Source organism: Cetorhinus maximus, chromosome 11 (genome assembly GCF_964194155.1).
Source record: "Cetorhinus maximus chromosome 11, sCetMax3.hap1.1, whole genome shotgun sequence".
Classification (NCBI taxonomy): domain Eukaryota; kingdom Metazoa; phylum Chordata; class Chondrichthyes; order Lamniformes; family Cetorhinidae; genus Cetorhinus; species Cetorhinus maximus.
Genome location: NC_135889.1, coordinates 96,553,102 through 96,573,746, shown reverse-complemented (window position 1 = coordinate 96,573,746; position 20,645 = coordinate 96,553,102). Strand labels below are relative to the sequence as shown.

The following is a 20,645-nucleotide window of genomic DNA, read 5'->3' as shown; positions in this document are numbered from 1 at the left end:
AGGCTTCTGGGACGGGTTGGGCGGAGTGGGGGGAGGGGTTGGGTCCCTCATTGTCAGACACTCAGTGCCAGATAAGGGGACCTGATATCGAGAAGTGGGGAGCCCACTAAGCGCCACCCCACTTTTCTTTATACCAGCCTCTCTGCACCCACCGCAGCAAATCTCTCCTCTCGACCTTTATCCCGCCCTCACTCTCACCTGTGGCCTCAGCCCCTCATTAATCCTGGACCTATGGTGGCTGCATCACTGGCAACAATCAGTGCTTCCCCAGTGATTGATTGTTAATATTGGCCAGTTAAGGGGCTGACCTTGCCTCTGCCAGTATTTTTCCCACAGTGAGGGAAGGCCCACTCCGTGTGGGAAGCCCAGCAGCTTTGGCTGCATGGTCTGGTGTCAGGCAGCGGTGGTAGGGACCCTACTTTACAGACTTCCTGGGCCCATTGTAGACACCCCCTCAAAGGTCATCCTCCCCCTACAACCCTCTTCCTTGACCTCCTGAAACTGGTCCCCACCTATTCCTCCCTCAACCCCCTCACCGAGACCCTAACCCAGGAGGTGAGACTGCCTGTAGTCCCAGCAGTGGACAGCACTCCGACTGGCACTAGGGGACTAAAGAGCTGCTGGCCAATAGAATTAGCTGCCAGCTCTCTAAGGCAGGACATCTTCCTGAGACAGGGATGGAAGTCTTGCATTAAAGCAATTAATGCTGCTGCCAACATAAAATCCAGCCCATTGATAACATACTGCGCCATTCAGCTGCTGTTGCTTTTTCCTCAAAACCTAGCCATAATTCTCTCATTTTTAGTCCTGTTTACAAATCTGGTAAAGTGACTTAGAAAACAAGTAACAAGTCAGCTGCAATATCCCATGTAAATGATTTAACAAATTGTTTTTGCAGTTTATACATTGCTATGTGCTAGTAGGATTGGCCATCATATCTGAAATAATAAGTGGTTGAAGTTTTTTGTTAGTAACAAAAGATGAAATAGAAAATTGTCTTAATGATACTCTTGGAATAATCATTGCTGTTCAAAACATACACTTTGTTTGCTATACATTTTAGAAATGATAATCTCCCATATCTTATCCATTTAATATACCTCAAAAGGCAAAACGTCTACTAGCAAAACAAGAGGTTTTGCCTTTGCAAGCGTTTGTGTGTGTTTTTTGAAATTCAAACAAGTCATCTAATAATGCTTAAGTTTAGGAGAACATCAATAAAAGTACATAGAACTTACAGCAGAGAAACAGGCCATTTGGCTCAACTTAGCCTCTTTCCATTCTATTTACTTCCTCTCACCCTATTGAAATATCCTCTCTTCATTTCCCATCTGCTTATCTAGCTTTCCCTTAGTATTGATCATTTTTATAAGTAACTTTGTTCATTCACTAATTATATTCCTTTTGTTCATAGACCTGCCATACGCTCATGCACTTGCAGTGGATTGGGTTTCCAGAAACATATACTGGACGAGTTCAGATTTAGAGGAAACGCAAATAAATGTTGCAAGATTAAATGGATCCCTGCGGACTTCTATCATTCATGGACTTGACCACCCACAGTGTCTAATAGTTCACCCACTAAAAGGGTAAGCTGTTGTACAATATACCTTTTTGCTATGAGCAAAATAATTTAAGCTTTGCATTGTTCATGTAATGTAATCATTGCCATTTTAGGATCAGCTGAAGCACAGCAGTGTAAGTACGGTGTAGGCGTAAGTGAAGATTATGTTCAGATGGAAGGATTTATTTTTACAAACCAATTAGATTAAACACATTGGAATGGAAATATGAATATAAATAGTCCCGATTTTACCTTGGAGCAGGATTTGGTTGAGTGCCAAAACCCCCCAAACTCAGTAGCATGAGGCTGGGAGATTTTATTTCCCAGGCCTCAGCTGCATGTTACTGAAATGAGCATGAAGTGACTGCTAGCTGGTAGATAGGAAAAGAAGTTCAGGCAGCAGGAAGAAAGTTCACCACATGCAGGTGACATGGGTAGGGTGTTTCAGGAAGGTCTTCAGGGACAGAAGGCCTAAAGTTTCCTTGGGGCTCTATAGGAGTCCTGCTACTCCTGCAGGATCTGCAAAACAACTTACTTTAATTGGCCTCTTCTAGTCCCAGATCCTCCTCTTCTATCTCCACCTGGCATTCAGGCCGCAATAATTTCCTTGCTCATGCCAGTATTAAAATTACTGTCATGGTACCATAAGGTCACAAAGGCACGTTAAAATTAAAGGTGGGACATTGATGGGTAGGTCGCCTGTAAGTGCTCATTATTTTTTACCCTTCAGTTAATACCTTATTCACTCCAAAGTTTATCCCTGACTCCCCACGGCTTTGAAGCTTAACTAGTGATCTTCCTTGTCGAAATTTGTCAAAAGCTTCTCAGGCTTTCCATCATCCACTTGGGAAGTCATGTCATCAAGGAAGTTAGTTGAAAAGGATCTGATTTGACTAACTTGTCAGGTGATGGATAGATGAATAGACTAAAAACCGTTTGAAAATGTTTTCAGCAGCTGTCCCTTTGACCATGTTTGGCTGGTCCAGACTACAAACAGTTTGCACTCTGCTTATTAGGGCCATGAAAATAAATTAGAGGGCCTCCCATAATAAAACTGGAGTGCCTGAGCACTGCCCATTAGAACAGGCTCTGAAAGGGAGGCACAATTCTTATTCAAAAATCTTTGCTTGAATCTGCTTCAACCTTGTCTTTTGCCACCTTTTCTGCCCTCTCTCATTCCCTCTGGTAAAACCTGCCCTATAAGTGGTCTGCAAGCCTTTAACTGCTTGTTGATATATTCCAGACTTGCTTTTCTCCAGCACACTGAACTTACCAAACATTATTGCTCCCCAGCACACCCCTCTTTATTCTTCTAAAAGTTAAATGTTCACACATCCCAGGAGTCCCATTCAGATGGCCCCATCCAACAAAAATCTTCCTAGCACTCCCCAGAATCTAGCCAACCCCCATTCCCGATTTCTTGACACCTAGCTCCACTGAGTCTTCCCAGAACCTCCTTCCCACCTCCGTGTGCTAGATGATAGGAATGTTCCCCACACAGGCCCCACAACTCAACACATTTACTGCTGCCTTACCCTGCAGTCCCAAAATGCTCTCAAATCCTATAACTTTCCTTTTCCCCTAAGCTGCTAAATATTATGACAATCTCAGCGCTATAAAATCTCAGCATTCCCAACACAAAAATATTCATTTGTAGCAACAGCATTATCAACTGTATGATTATTCACTATTCTTTCTCAGTATGTAGGTCTCAATGTCATGGCCAGTGTTTTTTGCCCATCCCAAGTTACCCTTGAAATGTTGGTGGGCCTTCTTAAACTTCTGCTGATGATCTATATGCTGAAGGTGTTCACACAATGCTGTTGAGTAGAGAATTCTGAAACATTGTCCCAATGACAGTGAAGAAACAGTGATGCACCTCCAATTCAGGATGACATATGACTTCGAGGGCAATATGATAATGGGCAGATTATCAATATTTCCTTTGCTTTTCTCCATCCTATGCGGTGTGCAGGTCTCTAATATGTGCTGAAAGAGTACAAAGTTCAAGAATAGCTATCCAAAACAGTCAGTGCACTTAATATATCAGAAGTGATGCATTTGACTTCAAATAATGGCAAACAGTTTGCTCCATTTGTCTGATATAAGGATCCACCAGCGAAAAGCTGTAATGATGGGGCCAGAATTATACATTAATCCGAAAACAACCCAGGTCAAATAAGCAAAGCACCTTGAAGCATTACAGGAGTTTATAATATAAAACATTTTGTGTACTATTTGTGTAATTAGTTTTAAACTTTAGTCAGTATATGCACTGTTTTCTCTCTTACAGAAAACTCTACTGGAGCGATGGGCACAATATCAGTTCAGCAAACATGGATGGCAGTAACATCAAGAATCTTTTTTCAAATCAAAGAGAGCCTGTTGGTAATTCAAACATTTACCCTTTTCAATTATTGCAATTGTGATATTGTTATGTCACTATGGTGACAAAATTACTATTTAATGGCTTAGTTTATTAAATTATTGAGCTTTGTGAATCAGTAATTGGTTGTGGTGTATACACAATAAATAACTATGAGTTAAAATAATGTATTTGCAAACAACACTTGTAGCAATCAAGAGTTTTAGTGAAAAATAAAATTGACTAGAGATTTTTTGAAACTTCAGTAATAACCACATTATTGTTTGAGAAAGCAGGCATTTTCTTTTGATAAGAGGCAGTGGGCACAAGTTTTTTCATCAGGATCAATTCCATAAATAGCTTGTTTTATGATAATGACTGGAAGAACAATTCACACACTAATAATTCACACACTAATGAATTCCTTATGTACTACAGTTTCAATTACCAGGAATATCTTTATACTTCAAACATACATTTCTTTCTTTGAGGAGAATACACATCTAGTGGATAAAAGTGAGGTAGTGGATCTTGTACACCTAGAATTCATTGACACTGTCTCACATAACAAATTGGTTGACCAGGTACATGCTAGGGACTACATGATAAAGTATTAGGCTGAATCAAAACTTGGCTGGAAATTAGACAGTAAAATGTACTAGTTTTGTGATGGGACATTAGATTGGGATTTCACATTTGCATCATTGGTTATTAATGATTCAGCAATAGCATTCTCACCTCTGATTCAGATAGTTTTGGATTCAAGTCCCAGAGAATGGAGCACAAAATCTAGGCTGACCTGCCAATGCAGTACTGAGGAACTGCTGTGCTGTCAGCGCTATCATCTTTCAAATGAGACACTAAACTAAGACCGGACTGCCCTCTCAAGTGGATGTAAAAGATTCTTTGGCAACATTTTGAAGAAGAGCAGGGGAGCTCCACACAGTGTTTTGGCCAACATTTATCCTCCAATCAGCACCACTGAAAAAAACAGATGATTGGTCGTATCGCATTGCTGTTTGTGGGACCTTGCTATGCTCAAATTGGCTGTCCTGTTTCATACAATCTAACAGTGACCATACTTTAAAGATACTTCATTTGTTGTAAAGTGCTTAGGCGTATCCCAAGATTTTGCCAGTCTTTCTTTTCACTGCTCCCAATTTAGTGTCAGGTGCAAACTTTGGGCATTATCTATGGGCTGAATCTTCTGTTCGGCATGCAGGGGCAGGCCCTGCACACCGACGCGTAAAATGATGCGCGGTAACGTCGGGACCAAGCATCATTCCAATCTTTTCAGTTCAGTGGGCGCACACCGGAGTCAGCTGCACACCCGCCAAACCGTCAAAGGCCTGTTAAGGCCATTAATCACCTAACTAAAGTCATCTTAAAAAACTCAGCAGGTCTGGCAGCATCGGTGGAGAAGAAATCAGTTAACGTTTCGGGTCTTCATGACCCTTCGGCAGAACTGAGTATAGTTAGGAGAAAAGTGAAATATAACAGATGCGACGGAGGCGAAGGAACTGAGAGAATGGGATGGAGTCCTTACAGGAAGCGGGGTGTGAGGAGCTGTAGTCAAGGTAGCTGTGGGAGTCGGTAGGCTTGTAGTGGATATTGGTGGACAGTCTATCATCAGAAATTGAGACAGAGAGATCAAGGAAGGGAAGAGAAGTGTCAGAGATGGAGCTCCCCATCTTCAAACCTGCCGATCAGGGAGCATAAAATCCAGCCCGTTAGTATGGGAAAGTGTCTTGCCCGATGTCTTCCCATTGCCATGCCATTTTGCCAATGGCAGTAAAGGAGACAGATTGGCCGTCCACCAAGAGCCCAACTGAGCCACTTAAGTGGCCAGTTAAGGGCCCCTTCCTAGCTGCCATTTTACTCAGGTCAAGAGGAACCACTGCTATGTGGGGAGACCACAACACTGAAGCCTGGTGACTCCCGAGTGGGCTCTGGGGGGGTACGCCCTCCTTTTTGGCACTCCATGAGCCACAGAAGAGTCCACCGGTGGCACTGGCTTCACCTGGAGCAACGGCTCTGCCTGTCCTCAGTGACTCATTCACCACCTCACATCATTACCGATCACTGGGGTCTGCCTGTATGGCCCTAGGGACCCCAGACCCCGCTTTGATGACCCCAACCCTTGATGTTCAATGGCATTACCATCACTGAATCCCCCACTATCAACATCCTGGGGGTTACCATTGACCAGAAACTGAACTGGACTAGCCATCTAAATACTGTGGCTACAAGGGCACATCAGATGCTAGGAATCGTGCGACGAGTAACTCACCTTCTGACTCCCCAAAGCCCATCCACCATCTACAAGGCACAGGTCATGAGTGTGATAGAATACTCCCCACTTGCCTGGATGAGTGCAGCTCCCACAACATTCAAGAAGCTTGACACCATTCAGGACCAAGCAGCCCGCTTGATTGGCACCACATCCACAAACATTCACTCCCTCCACCACCGACGCACAGTAGCAGCAGTGTGTACCATCTACAGGATGCCTGCAGAAATTCATCAAGGCTCCTTCGACAGCACTTTCCAAACCCATGACCACTACCACCTAGAAGGACAAGGGCAGCAGATAGATGGGAACACCACCACCTGAAAGTTCCACTCCAAGTCACTCGCCATCCTGACTTGGAAATATATCACTGTTCCTTCACTGTCTCTGGGTCAAAATCCTAGAACTCCCTTCCTAACAGCACAATGGATGTATCTACACCACATGGACTGCAGCGGTTCAAGAAGGCACCTCACCACCTTCTCAAGGGCAACTAGGGATAGGCAATAAATGCTGGCCTAGCTAGCGACGCCCACGTCCCGCCAATGAATTTTTAAAAACCTGGCCATTCCATAGGCGCAGATCCAGCAATGGCCACTGCTAGTGCTTGCACTACTGAGGCTGCTGATCTGCCAGCCCTCTGAATGGGCCAGCAGCACCTGGGAGCAGACCACCATCCAAATTATAACAGCAACTCCAGTGGCACTCGGTTAATTGGCTATCACTGTAACACATTGTGAACCATTACTTTTTGTAAGAAACCTTCCCAAGATCACAATCGCCCATTGGCACATCTACTTGTATATTCTAAATGAAAATAATAGCTGTATAAAAGACCAATATAATTCCACCCGGTCTAATTATATTCTCACACGCTTGCTGTTTTCAAAGGAAGAAATAATATTTCAGCAGAATCTGCTGGTGCAGGGAAGTTATCATGAGTGGTCATTCAATTTATAAATAAATAAATGGTTTTGCAATTCAATCTCTGGCACACAAATAGACAGCTGAGCATAACTTAGAGGGCAAAGGCAGTTACTTAAGATCACACTTCTTTAATTTAACCTCAGTGGTCTGTCCGGAGGAGGCAGCAGGAATTTTTCTAGTTGTTTATGTAGCAGTGCTATTAATATTTTTGAAAATAATTTTCTCTGACCTTTTCTGTTAGCAGAAATTCAGATTAATTAAAGCAAGCTTGATTTAGGTGATACTTGGGATAAGGCAGGTCTATGATTCAAAGGTTTGAATTTCGCCCTTTAATTCTTAAAGAAAAGCTTTATGAAGTTTCTATAAGCAGAAGATACATGCACAGTCCTGCTACTGGCAGCAATCAGAAGTACCCTTCCATGATGTATCTGTGATATTTCCTATACTTCTTTTGATGTTGCTCCTGTGTGATCTGCCTCTAACCTTACAACATGATCCTTTTACATTATAAAAGAAAGAACATGTTGACAGATGGCAAAGACATCAAATGTGAACTTGAATGGAGGAGGCAGGCACAGTTCCGCTCTAGAAAAACTTAAGTCACAAAAATAATCATCTCACAGCATATCCCTCACAGTTCGAGTTGTTGCCTCGGAATTGATATGAAAGTGCATTATCACATTTTCAAGATGCCTCAAAGTGCTTCTTATCAATTACTTCTTGAAGTCACTCTAAAGTTCCCCTTGCCCTAGCCCTGAACTTGCATCCTTCTCCAGTTTCTCTTGTGTTTTTCATCATGCCCTTTCTAAGCTCATCTTGTCTACGACTCACTTCCTACTCCCTTGACCCTAATTCCACCAAACTGTTCACGATATAACTTCCCTTCCTGGTCCCCATGTTAGCTGATATTGTTAATAGCTCTGCCTCTTCAGGTATTACCCCTTTCTTCAAATCTGCTATCATTACCCCGATCCTCAAAAAAACAAACCTTGACTCTACTATCCTTTTAAACTACCATTCCATCTCCAAACTTGCTTTCCTGTCCAATGCCGTTGAACATATTGACACTTTCCAAATCCATGGTCAGCTTTCCCAGAACTCCATGTTTGATCCCTCCAAGCAGGTTTCCACTCTGCCACAGTACCAAAACAACTATTATCAAAGTCACGAATGACATCCTATGTAATTGCGACAAAAGGTAAACAACTCTTCCTTGTCCTTCTTGACCTGTCTGCAGCCTTTCACATGGCTGACCACACTACCCTTCCCCAGCACCTCTCCACTTTCATCGAACTGGGTGGAACTGCACCTGCCTGGTTCCATCCTTATCTTTCTAATCATAGTCAGAGTACCACTTGCGATGGCTCCTCTTCCCACTCTTGCAACTTTTCCTCTGGTGTCCCACAAAGATCTACCCTTGGTTGCCTCCTATTTCTCATCTACATGATGCCCCTTGGCGACAGCATCCAAAAGCATAGCTCTAGTTTTCACATGTACGCTGCTGGGATTCAGCTCTACATCGCCACCACTTCTTCTGACTTATCCACTATTGCTAAATTACCAGACTGCTTATCCTATATCCAGAACTAGATGAGCAGAAATTTCATCCAATTAAATATTGGAAAGACTGAAGTTATTGTCCATGATTCCTGTTCCAAACTCCATTCCCAAGCCACCATGTCCTTCCCTTTCCCTGTCAATTGCCTGAATCAAAACCAGATAGTTTGCAACCTCAGTGTCCTAGTCGACCCCAAGTGAGCTTCTAACCACACATCTGCTCCATCACTAATGTCAATCCATCCCTTTACCAGATTTTGCCTATGCCTCAGCTCATCTGCTGCTGAAACTCTCATTCATGCCTTTATTTTCTCCACTATTCCAATGGACTCCTGGCTGATCTCCCACATTCTACCCTCCATAATGTTAAGGTCATCTAAAACTCTGCTGCCTGTGTCCCCACTTGCACCAAGTCCCATTCATCTATCACCCTCTGATCTACATTGGCTCCTGGTCAATCAACACATTGATTTTAAAAACCCCATGCTTGTTCTCCAATTCCTCCATGTTATTAGCCTTCCCTATCTCTGTAATCTCCACCAACCCTACAGCCCCCCAAGATATATGCGCGCATCTAATTTTTCCCTCTTTGAGCATCTCTGAATTTAATTGCTTCATCATTGGTGGCCGTATGCTTCAGATACCCAGGCTCTAAGTTCTGGAACTCCCTCCCTAAATCTCTTTGCCTCTATACCTCTCTTTCTTCATTTAAGATGCTCCTTAAAACCGACCTCTTTGACCAAGCTTTTGGCTATCTGCCCTAATATCACCTAAACTGGCCTTGTATCCAAATTTGCTTTGTAGCGCTTCTGTGAAGCACCTTGGGACATTTTAGTATTTTAAAGGTGCTATAAAAACATAAGTTGTTGTGTGGTGACTATTGTTATGCAAGCAAATTTTGGTAGTTTTAGTTGAGACAGAAATGTTGGCCAGGAACCAGAAGAATGTCTTGCCCTTTTTCAAAAAGTTGCAGGGGATCTTCTATCCCAGCCTGAACAGAAGAGAGGGCCTTGATACAACATCTCACTTGAAAAGGTTGCATTTCCAAAAACTATCCTGACGTGTCTGCCTGGATTATGTGATCAAATTATGGAGTGAGGCTTGAACCCAAGACCATTTGACTCAGACAAGGTAACTTGACACTTACGGCTGTACCCCAGCTCCTGACCACCTCCTATTTTTATTTCAACTGGGTAATTAGGGATAGGCAATGAATCCTGTCCTAGCCATTGACGCCCACATCTCGTAAATGAATTTAAAAAAATTGAACCCAGCAAGTTTGTATTGAGATTGCTGTTAGCTACACAAAACCAATCTGTCAGGAGCTCAGGTTACTAGCATATGCCATCAATGTCAATATGAAAGCAGCTTTAATTACTCCAGACCACTATCTTTCTCTCCCAATGTTACTGGAACCTATCTTTGTTGATGGCTGTTGCAGCTGTAAAAACCCCTTTCAATTGCATTCAGAGATTTGCAGGCTTTTCCCCCAACTTATAGCTGACTCTAGTTGTACCATCTGACTCAATACTGCTATGTCTAACTCTAAAAGGAATACCCTTTAGCACCTTACCAGCAACAAACAGCACCATCTCATGTCAGTTAACACTAGAACTGCATCTATCAACAAAATTGAGTATGCAATATAAATTAAAAGCAAAATACTGCTAATGCTGGCTATCTGAAATAAAAACAGAAAGTGCTAGAAAAATTCAGCAGGTCTGGCAGCATCTGTGGAGAAAGAGTTAATATTTTGAATCCAATACAGCTCTTCTTCAGAACCTAATGTAAATATAAATTTCCAAAGCTGTTTTGTAGTACAGAACTTGAGTATTGCTGAAAAAAGGGACATGCTGTCGAAATCTTTCATTTTGCACTCATCAGGACAGATTCGTAAGAATACCAATTCTGAAGGGAACAACAATTTATACTGCATGAGAAGAGAGTGCTGATTAGCTGGCAAGTGGACTCGGATTGGTAGAGGCATTGCCATGGAATGAATCTACATATATTCACACACAGGGCCCTGACCTTTGCAAACAGAAAGAGCATGTCCACACATTGTGCCTTTTTCAACTAACCAAAAGCTTGAGGGGGTAGGGGGGGCAGCCAATCACTCATTCATTCCCTATGGCAATGCCTGGACCAATCATAGTCGATCTGCCTGGTTTGAATTTAAACAAAGCTTGGCAGTTAACCGTTCCCTGGTGCATTTTCCATTACAATGCCTCTACCAATCAGAGTCCACTTGCTAATCAGTCAGCACTCTCTGGGTTAGTAGAAGTTGGTGTTTCATTTGGAATTGGTGTTCTAGCAAATCTATCCAGATGAGTGAAAGATGAAAAGCTTCGACAGCATGTCTCTTTTCTTCAACAATAAGTTGCAGTATAAATTGTCCACGATCTGCGTCCTGTCCTTGTTATACTTCACACTAAATGTAGTATACCAGACATACTAGCACACTATGACCCGGAACTGCCCATAATAGTTGTTGCAGATGTGTCTGCGACTGGACGAGGAGCAGTACTCTTTCAAATCCAGAAAGATGCAACATGCAGACCAGTACATAATGCATCTTGGTCATTGACTGAAATGGAACAAAAATACTCTGTAATTGAAATAGAGGAATTAGCAGCCACGTGGGCCTGTGAGAAGTCACCTTATTAAATATCAAAGAACCAGCAAAATGCCACCTAGAGTCCAGAGATTTTGGCTGAGGCTCATGAGGTTCAATGACCGAATATGCCATGGCAAATAACAAACAACAGCAGATGCATTATCACACGTTTCTGTTGAGAAGCCTGAACAGGAGGACATAAAGTTCATTGAGGATATATAGTCATATACCTCATTGACTACAGAATTCCCACCTGCAACAACACAGCGGCTGAATGATATCTGACAAGCACAAAAAGCAGATGAAAGATGTGGCAAAATTAGAGAATACTGCAAAAATGGATGGCCAGAATATGTTCCAAACAATCTCATCCTGAAACAATACTTCAAGCAACAAAGACATTTCAGCGTTGTGGATCACTTGCTAATTTATGATGAGAGGTTGGTCATACACATGGACTGCAGTGGTTCAAGAAGTCAACTCACCACCAGCTTCTCAAGGGCAACTAGGGATGGGCAATAAATGCTGGCCCTATGGATAAAAAAAAAACAAGAATCCTCAGACTTGAGATCCTTCAGGGAATGCATTACAGGCATTACAAAGTGTCATGCTGGAGTTCAGTTTGAGGCCAGGGATCTCAAAATCACTAGGGGAAAAGATTTTGCGCTGCATCAGCTTTTCAATCTCATGCAAAGAGCAAAAAGAACTGCTGATGGTATCCTCATTTCCATCCAGACCGTGGGAACGAGGGTTGCCAACTCCGGCTGGCCATATCCTGGGAAATGTCGGCGCAGAACCCTGGATATGGCACGAGCTCATGAGCACCTTTGGGGGTGGTAAAGTCCAAACCCCTGGACATTAGCGGGAGGGGGTAGGTTTCTTTGATGCACATAAAAGTACTTTGTATCCTAGCTAGTCCCATTGGAACCACAATTAAATGCCCTTTAAAACAGCCACTGCTGAATTTTCATCCGCTCCAGCACAGACCCCAATCTTTCCACTTGCTCCCCCAAACGCACACACACACACAAAATAGGCAAGGCAGCAAGCAGCTCAGGTCAACAACGTGTGTGGCCATGACGTAATATGCTATGTCATTACTCTGACTGTGCCTATGCGTGAGTGCTGCCGACCCTGCCTATGAAATACCTTTCAGTGAAATGGACTCTGGCTGTCGGGATGGAAGTTAATGGGTTAATGGGGAATCCTATCATTTTACAATCTCCCGGATTGCTATTAGTAGCCTCCAGGAGATTGGGGATGATTCTGGCAGTCTCCTGGGAGGATTGGCAACCATAGTGGGAATGTCTTGGAATGGACTTTTTTAAGCTCAAGGGGACCACATTCCTTCTAGTTGTTGACTATTACTCCAGATGGATTGAGGTTAAACGTCATCATGGAGCAACCTCGGAAGCTGTCTTTAATTCACTGAATTACATTTTTGCTACATGTGGTTTTCCAGATCTTGGCATTTTAGACAATGGCCCCCAGTTTGTGAATGAAGGGTTCACCCAGGTACCGACAAGCAAATTCAGAGGCTAAAAAGGGAGTAAGAGGGGTAAAAGCTTTGTTGAAAAAGAATGATGATATTAACTTAGCACCATTGAACTACTATTTCACACCACTTCAAAACACTTTGGCTCCGTCAGAACTTCTGATGGGAAGAAAACTACGGGCTCAATTCCTGCAAATGAACATACATACAACCATACGGACATACAAATTAGGAGCAGGAGTAGGCCATTCGGCCCCTCAATCCTGCTCTGCCATTCCATAAGATCATGGCTGATCTGATTGTAACCTCAACTCAAGCAGGAACTCAATTCCTGCTTACCCCCGATAACCCTTCACCCCCTTGTTAATAAAGAATCTATCTAGCTCTGTCTTAAAAATATTCAAAGACTCTGCTTTCACTGCCTTTTGAGGAAAAGAGTTCCAAAGGCTCACAGCCCTCTGGGAGAAATATTTTCTCCTCATCCCTGTCTTAACTGAGCAACCCCTTGGCCAGAATCTTCGAGCGTGCAACCCGACGTCACCACCCGTCATTTTGACCCTCAGTTCGGCGGGCGCGCAGCAGAGTCGACTGCGCGCCTGCCAAACTGTCAAAGGCCTATGAAGGCCATTTAAAAATTAATCAAAGTTATTAACTGAGCTGCCCACCCAACCTTAAGGTTGGCAGGCAGGCGAAGAGCCCAGGCGGCCTTTGCATTTACATTGAAACCTTATCCACGGGCGGGAAGGGTTAATAAATTAAATACATTTTTTTATTGATGTTCGTCGACATGTCCCAGCTCATGTGACACTGTCTTAAATTTTTTTTTTCTTTATTAAAATTTTTTAAAATCACACTAATCTCCCTGAGGCAGCTCCAAGCCTCAGGGAGATCTCTGCGCTCTTTTGCGCGCTGCACACCCACCCGCGCTCGCCCCCGCCCAACACCACAACAAGGAGAAAAATCTCCCCCTTATTTTTAAACTGTAACCTCTGGTTCGAGATTCTCCCCAAAAGAGGAAAAGTCCTCTCCACATCCACTCTGTCAAGACCCCTCAGAATCTTAAAGGTTTCGATCAAGTTACCACTTACTCTTCTAAACAAGCCTAACCTGTCCAACCTTTCCTCATAAGATAACCCACCCATTGCTGGTATTAGTCTCGTAAGCCTTCCCTGAGCTGCTTCTAACACATTTACATCTTTCTTTAAATAAGGAGACCAGTACTGTACACAGTATTCCAGATCTCACCAATGCCGTGTACAACTGAAGCATAATCTCACTACTTTTGTAATCAATTTGCCTCACAATAAATGATAACATTCTGTTAGCTTTCCTAATTACTTGCTGTATCTGCATATGAGCCTTTTGTGATTCATGCATTAAGACACCCAGATCCCTCTGAAGTGCAGAGCTCTGCAATCTCTCACCATTTAGATAATATGCCTCTTTTTCCTTTTTGCCAAAATGGACAATTTCTCATATTATACTCCATTTGCCAGACTCTTGGCCACTCACTTAACCTATCTACATCTTTTTGTAGCCTCCTTATATCCTCTTCACAACTTACTTTCCTACCTATCTTTGTGTCATCAGCAAATTGGGCAACCATCCCATCCATCCCTTCATCCAAGTCATTTATGTAAATTGTAAACAGTTGAGGTCCCAGCACTGATCCCTGTGGCACACTACTCATTACATCCTGCCAACCTGAAAAAGACCCATTTATGCCTACTCTCTGCTTCCCGTTAGCCAGTCAATCTTCTATCCATGACAATATGTTACCCCCTATACCATGAACTTTTATGTTCTGCAATAACCTTTGATGCGGCACATCATCAAATGCCTTCTAGTAATCCAAGTAAAGTACATGCACCTGTTCCCCTTTATCCACAGCACACATTACTTCCTCAAAGAACTCCAATAAGTTGGTTAAACATGATTTCCCTTTCTCAAAACCATGTTGACTCTGCCTGATTACCTTGAACTTATCCAAGTGCCCTGCTATAGCTTTGTTAATAATGGCTTCCAACATTTTCCCTATGCTAGATGTTAAGCTAACTGGCCTGTAGTTTCCCACTTTCTGTCTCCTTCCCATTTTGAATAATGGAGTTACATTTTCTATCTTCCAATCTAATGGGACCCTCCCCAAATCTAGGGAGTTTCGGAAAATTAAAACCACTGCATCAACTATCTCACTAGCCACTTCTTTTAAGACCCTAGGGTGAAGTCCATCAGGACCCAGGCACTTGTCAGCCGCAGCTCCAACAATTTACTCAGTACCACTTCTCCGGTAATTGTAATTTTCCTGAGTTCCTCCCTTCCTTCCATTTCCTGATTTATAGCTGCTCCTGAGATGTTACTTGTAACCCCTATAGTGAAGACTGATGCAAAATACCTGTTCAATTCATCTGCCATTCCCCTGTTTTCCATTATTATTTCTCCAGACTCATTTTTTTAATAGGACCAACGTTCACTTTGTTGACTCATTTCTTTCTAAACATTTATAGAAACTCTTACTATCTGTTTTTATATTTCTGGCCAGCTTTCTCTCATACTCTAATTTTTTCCCCTCCTTATTAATCTTTTACTTATCCTTTACTGTTCCTTATATTGTGTCCAATCTTCTGGCCTTCCACCTATCTTTGCACAATTATATACTTTTTCTTTAGGATTGGTATTATCTTTAACCTTTCTAGATAACCATGGATTGTGTGTCTGTCCCTTGGACTTTTTCTTACTCGATGGAATTTGTCTATTCTGAAATATCTCCTTAAATGTTTGCCACTGCATCTCTATTGTCCTATCCCTTAACCTAATTTGCCAATTCACTTTAGCCAGCTCCGCTTTCATGCCCTCATAATTACCCTTATTTAAAAGCTTAAAAACATAGGCCAGAATTTTACCCCCCCCAACCACGGCATGCACCCCCCATCCCCCCTCCCTTCCCCTCCCCCAGCCCCGGCAGATGCGGGGAGCAATTTAAATCTACATTCTGTTCGGCTGGACTGTAATATCCCGCTGGCGGGAGGGGCCGTAAAATCCTGGGCATAGTATCAGGCACACTCCTCTCTCCCTCAAACTGAACGTAAAATTCAATCATACTATGGTCACTGCTACTTAGGGGCGCCTTCACTATGATATCATTAATTAATCCCATTTCATTGCACAATACCAGTTCTAGTTTAGCCTGCTCGCTGGTTGGCTCCAGAACATGCTGTTCTAAGAAACTATCCCGGAAACATTCTATGAACTTTTCATTTGGGCTACCTTTGCCCATCTGATTTTTCCAGTCCATGGGCAGAAATTTGCGCTGAGCGAGCGGGCACATGCCCAACCCACTCAAGTGTAAAATGATACGTGATGACGTCGGATGGGCGTCCTGACGTCGTTGCGTACTCACACAATATTTCGGTCGATCGGCACATGTGGGAGTTGGCAGCGCACCCGCCAACGATTAACAGGTCTATTAAGGCCATTAAAGTTATAATTGAATGAATTTTTTTGCTGCCTGTCCAACCTCACAGTTGGCGGGCAGGCGAAAAGGCCAGGCGGCCTTTGCATTTTTTAGGAAACCTCAATTACGGGCGGGATGAAGTTTACAAGAGCAATTAAAAATTGAATTAAAATGTTTAAATGTCATTTATAACATGTCTCTGCTCCCTGTGACAGAGTCACAATGTTTTTAACATTGCTAAGTTTTGTATTTCTGATTTTTTAAAATTTTCAGCTCCCTGGGGCAGCTCTGTGCCTCAGGGAGCTTACATTGTGTGCAGCCGGGCGCATGCACAAACTTCCGTGCTCACCCTCCTCCCGCCCCCACACTGGCAGCGCTGAGCACTGCAGCATCCATTTCACGCTCGCTGGCCATTAATTGGCTAGCCATCAGGAAATCGATGTCTGGGCCCAATCGCAGGCGGTGGCCAGCTTCGCGACCGCTCGCCAAGGTAAAAATCCTGGCCTATATGTAGATTAAAATCTCACATGACTATTGCTGTTTCTTTCTGACAAGCTCCCTTTATTTCTTCCTTTATGCTCCATTCTACCATGTGGTTACTATTAAGGGCCTGTACGCAACTCCCACAAGTGACTTCTTGCATTCACCATTTCCCGTCTCTACCCAAACCGTTTCCACATTCTGGTTTCCTGAACTTAGGTCATCCCTCTCTGTTATGCTAATACCATCATTAACTAATAGAGCTAACCCTCCACCTTTCTCTTGCTTCCTGTCCTTCTTAAATGTCCTGTACCCTTTAACATTCAGGTCCCAATCCATGTCCTCCTGTATCCATGTCTCCGTAATGGCTATCAAATTGTACTTATTTATTTCTATGTGCGCTTTCAGTTCATCTGTTTTGTTTTGAATGCTTCATGCATTCAAATACAGGGCCTTTAGTTTTATCCTTCTATTCTTTTTATAACCTCTAGCCTCATCTGTTGATTTATAGTTAGATTTGTACTTTCTATCCCTTCCTGTCACAGTCTGTTTTTCATTTCCTGTAATAATACCTTTCTATTTTGCCTTGTCTCTACTCTTTGATTTACCACATCTTCCCCAATTTTTACCCTTGCCCCGACTACTTAGTTTAAAACCCTCTCTACTCCCTTAGTCATGCAGCATGCAAGAACACTGGTCCCAGCACGGTTCAGATCTAGATCGTCGCAACGGTACAGATCCCACTTTCCCCAGTATTGGTGCCAGTGCCCCACAAACCGGACCCACTTCTCCCACACCAGTCTTTGAGCCATGCATTCATAGAGTCATAGAATTTTACAGCACAGAAAGAGGCTCTTCAGCCCATCGTGTCTGCACCAGTCATCAAACCCCTATCTAATCCCATTTTCCAGCACTTGGCCCGTAGCCTTCTATGCTTTGTTGTTTCAAGTGTTCATCTAAATACTCTTAAATGTTGAGAGGGTTCCTGCCTCTATCACCCTTTCAGGCAGTGAGTTCCAGATAACCCCGCCCTCTGGGTGAAAAAAACTTTCCTCAAATCCCCATTAAATATCCTGCCCCTTACCCCATTCATCTCCCTAATCTGATTTGTCCTATGCCAATTTGCATGTGGCTCAGGTAATAATCCAGAGATTATGACATTTAAGGTTCTGCTTTTTAATTTGGTGCCAAGCTCATCATACTGACTGTGCAGAACCTCCTTCTTTGTCTTGTCTATGTCATTGGTACCAAAATGGACCACGTTAACTGGGTTCTCCCCCTCCCACTACAAGTTCCTCTCCAGCCCTGAGTAGGTATCCTGAACCCCAGTGCCAGGCAGGCAACGCAGCTGTCTGGGCTTTCACTGTTTGCTGCAGAGAATGGTGTCAATCCCTCTGACTATACTGTCTTCTACTAGCACTTTATTTCTTGTAACTGCCCCAGCTTGAATACCTTCCTGTACCACGGTTCCATGACCAATTAGCTCATCCACCCTTCAGCCCCCACTCTCATCCAAACAAGCCGAAAAAACCTCAAACCTGTTAGACAATTGCATGGGCCGAGGCTCCTGCACTCCTGCCCTCTGGGTCCCCTTCCCTGACCACTGACCAAATCAGATGACTCCATCCTAAGGGGTGTGACTGTCTCCTGGAATAAAGTGTCCAGGTAACTTTCCCCCTCTCTGATGTGCCACAGTGTCTGCAGCCTCCAGCTCATTAACTCGGAGCCGAAGTTCCTGCAGTTGCAAACACTTATTGCAGATGTGTTTGGATGACAGTGGTATCCAGAAGCTCCCACATCCTGCAATCGCAGCACATCACCTGCCACGTCATCTCCAATATGTGTTAATTAATTGATTGCTAATTAATTAATTATAATTAATAAAGCTTACACTTCCCAATAGGTTTTGGCACTGCCAGTAAACTTTACAATACTGATAAAACTAATAATTCATTGCATCATGAACTTTTATTTTCTGGACTAACCTTTAATGCGACACCTTATCAATGCCTTCCAGAAATCAAATTACTGTACATCCACAAGTATCCCTTTATCCCGTTCTTCCACATATGCTCATGCCATTTTTAAAAGTAACTGATATGAAGAGAATAAGGGAGAAGGAGGATGAGTATCATGCAAATCAGACCAAAAATCAACGCCATAACATGCATAATTTACTAGAACTCCAACTAAATGAATCAGTCAGCATTCAAGAACAGAATCGAGAAGACCAAGTGTTGGAAAAGGCACAAAGTTGGAGATCTTATCTTGTAGAAATGAAAATGATACAGTGGGAAGAAATAAAAGCACACTTATATCTCTAAGTTTAAGATTATAAATGGAATGGACTAACTAACCATATGACTGGGAAGACAACTTGAACAGAGAACCAATAGTCTCTGATGATTTGCATACTACTCTTCAGAGTTCGAGAGAGAACAGAACTTGAACCCTGTGCAACCTCCGAGAGAGCTGAGATCAAGGTCAGGGAGATTGACAAAACCATCACAATCCTTATCTCTGTGAACCAGAGATTTCAGGGGGAGATGTAGGATAATGTAAATAATGTACTTATTGGAGCCACAGACTTGGAGGGCAATGACGTATCAAGGGTTAATGTTAAATATGTAAATATATAGTCTACATCATCAGCGATGTAAGATTACATAACAGAGCATGGAGAGAGATAGTTCTATTTAGAATCTCATGCTACATCTGTATTGCACATAGTTATTATAATGTTCACAAAAGGTAGTGTTTACCAAAAGCTTTGCCTCCAGCATTAACTGTAAGTCTAGATCTAAGACCCAAATGATGATATCAGGCCAAACATTCTATGTATTCACTTTTTCTTCCATCAGTAATATTTTGTTTTGCTGCGCAACTATGGAGATACTGCTTTTCCTTAATTACCTTGAATCTGTTCCCAGGTTGCAACTGGAACCTGACCTGAAGCTCAATTGGTTTAGCCTTTGCACTCTCTCAGCTCTGCAATCTCTTTACATTTCCATGGAGCGATATAAACAATGAGGCGATCCCTTATGTAACCTAGATACTCGAGAGTGAAATATTGACTCTATTATAAAAGCTTAGAAATAAACTGCAGTAAGAAAATAAACTTTTTTAACGTGGGTTCCAACCCAAGTCAACCTTGTTTTAGTCGGTCCAGCTTTCTGCTCAGTATCACTATCTATTTACAGAGTTCACATTGTCAGGTAGAATTTTTCCACCATGTGCATGACCTATTCACGACTGAAAACAGAAAAAGTTGGATATATTCGGTATCCTGTAGGCATACAGAGGAAAGTTAATATTTCAGGTCAATTGCCTTTTACCAGAACTTGAAAACGTGGTGATGCAACAGATTTCAAACAAGTACAAAGGCAAGGAAAGATGGGAGGGAGAAAAGAACAAAAGAGAAGGTTTGCAAGAGTGGAGGGCAAGAGTTGATCAAATGACAAAAGAGATGATGGTGCAAAGTAAAAGGGGATGATAATGTGATATGTGAAGAAACAAAAGATGTTTCTAGAGGAGCATTTCTCACTGTTATATTTTCTAGTTCTGACAAAAGGTCAGCATTTATTGCCTATCCAGAATAGCACTTGAGAAGGTGGTGGTGAGCTGCCTTCCTGAACTGCGGCAGTCCATGTGGTATAGGTATGCCCAAAGAGCTGCAATTGAGAAAGTTCCAGGATTTTGACCCAGTGACAGTGAAGGAACAGTGATATATTTCCAAGTCAGGATGGTGAGTGACTTGGAGTGGAACTTCCTGGTGGTGGTGCTCCCATGCGCCTGCTACCCTTGTCCTTCTAGATGGTTGCGGTCATGGGTTTGGAAGGTGCTGTCTAAGGAGCCTTGGTGAGTTTCTGCAGTACATCTTGTAGATGTTACACACTGCT

At 42.8% G+C, this 20,645-nt stretch overlaps 1 protein-coding gene across 1 annotated transcript in view; it reads left to right on the top strand.

The window, feature by feature from the left end:
- Window positions 1-20,645, top strand: part of LOC144686788 (low-density lipoprotein receptor-related protein 1-like) — a 1,926,687-nt gene that overhangs the window by 1,239,746 nt on the left and 666,296 nt on the right. Inside the window, exons 30-31 of the mRNA XM_078552493.1 lie at window positions 1,415-1,589; window positions 3,858-3,952. Coding sequence (XP_078408619.1) covers window positions 1,415-1,589; window positions 3,858-3,952 — 270 coding nt within the window. The remainder of the gene's footprint in view (window positions 1-1,414; window positions 1,590-3,857; window positions 3,953-20,645) is intronic.